At 40.1% G+C, this 6,546-nt stretch overlaps 1 protein-coding gene across 5 annotated transcripts in view; it reads right to left on the bottom strand.

Moving 5' to 3' along the window:
• LOC115219158 (calcitonin gene-related peptide type 1 receptor) overlaps positions 1-5,718 on the bottom strand; it is a 320,899-nt gene extending 315,181 nt beyond the window's left edge. The window contains exon 1 of one of the 5 annotated variants that reach the window (XM_036499309.1): positions 5,360-5,718. In XM_036499309.1, the coding sequence (XP_036355202.1) occupies positions 5,360-5,579 (220 nt within the window). In that variant the 5' untranslated portion in view covers positions 5,580-5,718. The remainder of the gene's footprint in view (positions 1-5,359) is intronic. The other 4 variants (XM_036499331.1, XM_036499348.1, XM_036499267.1 and 1 more) reach the window with 4 other exon arrangements.
• Between the last annotated feature and the right edge of the window lie 828 nt (positions 5,719-6,546).

Genomic DNA, 6,546 nt, shown 5'->3' with positions numbered 1-6,546 from the left:
GAGCTAGCAGAAACGTTAGGACGCCGGGCGAAATGCTTAGCGGTATTTCGCCTGTCGCTACGTTCTGAGTTCAAATTCCGCCGAGGTCGACTTTGCCTTTCATCCTTTCGGGGTCGATAAATTAAGTACCAGTTACGCTCTGGAGTCGATATAATCGACTTAATCCCTTTGTCTGTATTTGTTTGTCCTCTCTGTGTTTAGCCCCTTGTGGGCAATAAAGAAACATATATGCCGACGATATTGCACAAAAACACAATGTTTTAAAAATCTATTATGGAGTTTAGGAATGATGAGATTATGTGACGTTCATATATACTCGTCCAGTACATCACCTTCATAAGCGGCAAATTTCATTTTAATCTCATCTCACTCTCATTGTAAAGTAATTTGATACATCATTTGCCGGACGGAAGGAAACTGCTTTCCTGGAAAATCGTTCAAAGTTCTCTTACTCTTTACTCTTTACTCTTTTACTTGTTTCAGTCATTTGACTGCGGCCATGCTGGAACACCGCCTTTTAATCGAGCAAATCGACTCCGGGACTTATTCTTTGTAAGCCTAGTACTTATTCTATCGGTCTCTTTTGCCGAACCGCTATGTAACGGGGACGTAAACATACAGCATTGGTTGTCAAGTGATGTTGGTGGGGGCAAACACAGACACACACCACCACATACACATATACATATATATATATATATATATATATATATATATATATATATATCATGTGAAATAGAAAGATGAATAATCTTGTAGTAGATTAATCAAAAGTTTAACCGATACCTTAGTAGCAAAAATCACAGCAGTGAACAGCACGGTTGGAGGTACAACCATCTGGCGTAGCAACCGTGCGTTGGTTCGGATAATTGAAATTAAAACATTATTGGTGAATTGAAGAAAAGAGCTGAACGCATATTGACAGAAATCGTTTTGAATAAATAAAACGATTTCTGTTCAATCTGCGTTCAGCCCTTTTCTTCAATTCACCATATATATATAATATATATATATATATATATATATATATATATATATATATATATATATATATATATATATACGACAGGCTTCTTTCAGTTTCCGTCTATCAAATCCTCTCACAAGGCTTTGGTCGGCCCGAGGCTATAGTAGAAGACACTTTCCTAAGGTGCCATGCAGTGGGACTGGACCCGGAAATGTGTGGTTGGTAAGCAAGCTACTTACCACACAGCCACTCCTGCGCCTATGTATCGCATACAGTTCCACTGTGTACGATACATAATATTCTGTATTTATTTGTCATTTCTCCAGTCTTAATACAATAAGAATCAGTTTAATGATAAGATTTACAGCGTTTTATGTTTTAAAAGTAAAATTTTTTTTATATATTGAACCACATAAAAATGTTGCCCTTTTGAAGCCTAGCCAGGCTCATGGGCCCGGTTTCCCGGTTTCTGTGGCGTATGTGTTCCCCCCAGCTGGACGGGACGCCAGTCCATCGCAGCGTTACTCAAGAAACAGGAAGAGAGAGTGAGAGTATGTTGTGGCGAAAGAGTACAAAAGGGGTCGCCACCAACCCCTGCCGGAGCTTCGTGGAGCTTTTAGGTGTTTTCGCTCAATAAACACGCACAACGCCCGGTCTGGGAATCGAAAGCGTGATCCTCCGACCGCGAGTCCGCTGCCCTAGCCACTGGGCCATTGCGCCTCCACATTGAACCACATACATTGCACATATGCACACACACCCACAAATTGTTGATACCGTCTGTACTTATAAACTTTCGAGAAAGTGTGAAATAAGTCTGGTTTTTCTTTGAACAGTGGCTCTCGAAGTACATAAAGATATAAGTAATATCATGTCGGAATTTTTTTGGATAGAATCTGTTGGAGAAAATATGTTGAAGGTCGCCTTCGGCCCAATAGCTTTATGTGCTTCAAGATCCACCGTTGTCATTTCTGCACCTTATATATACACATACGTATAAATATTTGTATTGTGCATGGATATATATACATGTACATATATTTACAGGTGACTTTAGCCGTATGTGTACATGATACGCATAAAGAGCCACACGTGCGCGCTCACACACACACACAGAAGCAAACATGTATAGATATGTAGGGATTTCTCATACAGGGACTAATTGAGAAATTAGGTGTCGTATAACAGTCGATGGTGCAAACCTTTACTACATTAGTCAACATTAGGGGAATAAATAGAAATGCTGTACACAGCGCGATTTGAACCCGGAATATACAAATGCTAAACAAATACCACGATACGTTTTGTTTGTCGAATGCGCTAACCCCGCCACACGCACACGCATGCGCGCACACATATATACATACATACATACATACACACACACACACGCAACACACACAACACACACACACACATATTTCTTTACTACCCACAGGGGGCTAAACACCGATGGGACAAACAAGGACAGACAAACGGATTAAGTCGATTATATCGACTCCAGTGCGTAACTGGTACTTAATTTATCGACCCCGAAAGGATGAAAGGTAAAGTCGACCTCGGCGGAATTTGAACTCAGAACATAACGGCAGACGAAATACGACATATAAACATATATATTTCTGTATTACCCACAAGGGGCTAAACACCGATGGGACAAACAAGGACAGACAAACGGATTAAGTCGATTATATCGACTCCAGTGCGTAACTGGTACTTAATTTATCGACCCCGAAAGGATGAAAGGTAAAGTCGACCTCGGCGGAATTTGAACTCAGAACATAACGGCAGACGAAATACGACATATAAACATATATATTTCTGTATTACCCACAAGGGGCTAAACACAGAGGGGACAAACAAGGACAGACAAACGGATTGAGTCGATTATATCGACCCCAGTGCGTAACTGGTACTTAATTTATCGACCCCCGAAAGGATGAAAGGCAAAGTCGACCTCGGCGGAATTTGAACTCAGAACATAACGGCAGACGAAATACGACATATAAACATATATATTTCTGTATTACCCACAAGGGGCTAAACACAGAGGGGACAAACAAGGACAGACAAACGGATTGAGTCGATTATATCGACCCCAGTGCGTAACTGGTACTTAATTTATCGACCCCCGAAAGGATGAAAGGCAAAGTCGACCTCGGTGGAATTTGAACTCAGAACATAACGGCAGACGAAATACGACATATAAACATATATATTTCTTTATTACCCACAAGGGGCTAAACATAGAGGGGACAAACAAGGACAGACAAACGGATTAAGTCGATTATATCGACCCCAGTGCGTAACTGGTACTTAATTTATCGACCCCGAAAGGATGAAAGGCAAAGTCGACCTCGGCGGAATTTGAACTCAGAACATAACGGCATACGAAATACGACATATAAACATATATATCTGTGATACACTGTTGCGACAAACAAGTTTCCCGTCAGGCGTGCAATTTAAGTTGTTTACGAAGTTTACAGAATATATTTATAGAGAAGATATGCTTGCTAAAAACACGAGGTAACGAATAATGATTCCCTTTGAAATATTTTCTTTATTTCTATATTTTGTTTTGAACCATATGCTTAATCTCTTTAAATTCTGTAACCTTTGTAAACAGCTGCTAAATCATGATTTACAACGACACGATAAAGTTAGTGGCTAATATGCGATAATTCACACTTCCACACACACATATACATCTAAGCTAAATATATATAGATATGTATATATATATGAATTGGCTGCTTTTTTTATTCACGTTTGTTTACTGCATTCCTATGCATATGTCTATACACACACACACATTCACATACAATTACAAATATATATATATAGATATTTGTTGACGCACGCGTGTTTGTGTGATATGTTCGTTGCATACCTACGGATCGAGTTGACCATAACTCTTAAAAAGTACCCAAACCGTTTCAAACGCAGAGATGACATTACTTTTATTAAACAAATGATTCTATATATATAAATATATATATCCTTGCATTTTTTTTTTCAAAGGATAATCGTTTTAGCCTTTGAAGAAAAACAACAGCCTATCAAAACAATTGTGTGGTTGTAAGGCATTATACCTTGTTAATAAAAGTTATACACATACATCCATATGTATGTATGTATGTATGTATGTATGTATGTATGTATGTATGTATGTATGTATGTATGTATTGTGTGTGTGTGTGTGTATGTGTGTGTGTGTGTATTCCTTGTTAAATTAAAAACTACGTACTCTGCCAAAATTCATTGATTAGTCCTTCTGTTTAATGCTAAATTAATTTTTTTATGCATAACTTCACATAAAAACAAACTACATATGTGTGTGAGTGTTTGTGTATGTCTGCCCTCCTTCTCTCTCTTTCCCGCTGTCTCTCACTCTCATTGCTTGTCTCCCACTCTCTCTCTCTCTCTCGCACTCTCCCTCCTCTCTCTCACGTTCTCTCTCCTCTGTCCCCCCTCTCTCTCTCTCTCTCTCTCTATATATATATATATATACTTATGTATGTGTATATATGGCCGTATATACACAAACATACATTTATATCTATTACACACGCAGACACAGGCATGCACATACACACCTTTGTGCGTGTGTGTGTGTGTGTGTGTGGTGTGTGTGTGTGTGTGTGGTGTGTGTGTGTGTGTGTGTGTGGTGTGTGTGTGTGTGTGTGTGTCTTCTGTTTCTTGTTCTTTACATGTTACAGTCACTTGACTGCGGCCATGCTGGGGTACCTCCTTGAAGGGTTTTAGTCGAACAAATCGACCTTACGATTTGAAGCCTAGTACTTATTCTTTCAGTCTCTTTGGCTGAACCACTAAGTTACGGGGACATAAACACACCAGCACCGGTTGTCAAGCGATGGTGGGGGACAGACACAGACGCAAAGACACACTCACACACACACAAACACACACACACAAACACACACACACACATATATACGACGGGCTTCTTTCAGTTTCCATCTACTAAATCCACTCAGAAAGCCTTGTGGACCCACAAGGAGACAATTGTCCAAGGTGCCACGCAGTGAGACTGAACCCACAACCATGTGGTCGAGAAGCGAGCTTCCCACTACACAACCACGCCTCTGTATACACACACACATACACACACTCAGACACACACACACACACACACACACACACACACACACACACACACACACACACACACACATATATATATATATATATATATATACTATATATACGCACATGTTCTGTAGTTGCATTGATAACAGTATAGAGAGAGAAGTGTAAAATGAAACAAAAACAACATAACACAACAGAAATATATGAAATAATAAACATTTAATGAAATAGTTGATAAAGTGTTTACATCTTCAAGTCGAAAATAATCAACAAACTTACCTGTAAGGTGATCAGTCGAGAGAGCCGTGCTATTACATTGATCTGGCAAAGAATTTATCCCCGAGAAGTTTGATAGATTGCCACTGTAATGTTGTTTTAATAGTGATCTGTTGGCGGCGTTAGTCGTCGTATTCATCCTTGATTTATATGCAGGATGTTCATCTGTTCTGTTGCTTTGCCTGCACGAAAACAGACAGAATACATTCTCGTAAGTCCACATTCATGTCTTTCTCAACAACGCAACCACCACAAAAGCACACTTGTACAAATACGCGCACACAAACAAGTACTCACGCACGCTCACAATCACTGTCTGTCTGCCTGTCTGTCGGTGCCTCTCTTTCGCTCTGACTCTCTCTCTCTATCTCTCTTTCTTTCTTTCTCTCTCTCTCCCACTTTATCTCTGTCGCTGTCACATACACACACACGGTCACAGTATGACGCCCTCACGCCTTTTTCTCCACCTACCACAAAATTTTACGCTTTGTTTTTCTTTCTCCTTCTTTATATCACTGACATTGTACATCTGTCTCTTCGCCTCTGTGTAGTCTCTCACTCTCTATGTTCCCCTCTCTCTCTCTTGCCTTTCTCTCTATATATCTGTCTATCTCTCTCCATATTTTATATTATATATATACTCTTTTACCCTTTTACATGTTTCAGTCATTTGACTGCGGCCATGCTGGATCACCGCCTTTAGTCGAGCAAGTCGACCCCGGGACTTATTCTTTGTAAGCCCAGTACTTATTCTATCGGTCTCTTTTTTGCCGAACCGCTAAGTGACGGGGACGTAAACACACCAACATCGGTTGTCAAGCAATGCTAGCGGGACAAACACAGACACACAAACACATACACACACATATATATATATATATACATATATACGACAGGCTTCTTTCAGTTTCCGTCTACAAAATCCACTCACAAGGCTTTGGTCGGCCCGGGGCTATAGCAGAAGACACTTGCCCAAGATGCCACGCATACATATATATTTCAATTACTGGGTTGTGGCCATGCTGGAGCACTGCCTTGGAGAATTTAGTCGAACAAATCGACCCCGGAGCCTTTGTTTTTAAAATATAACCGGCACTTATTCTATGGGTCGTTTTCGCTGAACAACCAAGTTACGGGACGTAAACAAACCAACTATAGTTGTCAAGCGGTGGTGGGGAATAAAAAACACG

This window comes from Octopus sinensis, linkage group LG1 (genome assembly GCF_006345805.1).
Source record: "Octopus sinensis linkage group LG1, ASM634580v1, whole genome shotgun sequence".
Classification (NCBI taxonomy): Eukaryota; Metazoa; Mollusca; class Cephalopoda; order Octopoda; family Octopodidae; genus Octopus; species Octopus sinensis.
The sequence above is the reverse complement of the archived record's forward strand: the minus strand, read 5'-3'. Positions and strand labels throughout refer to the sequence as shown.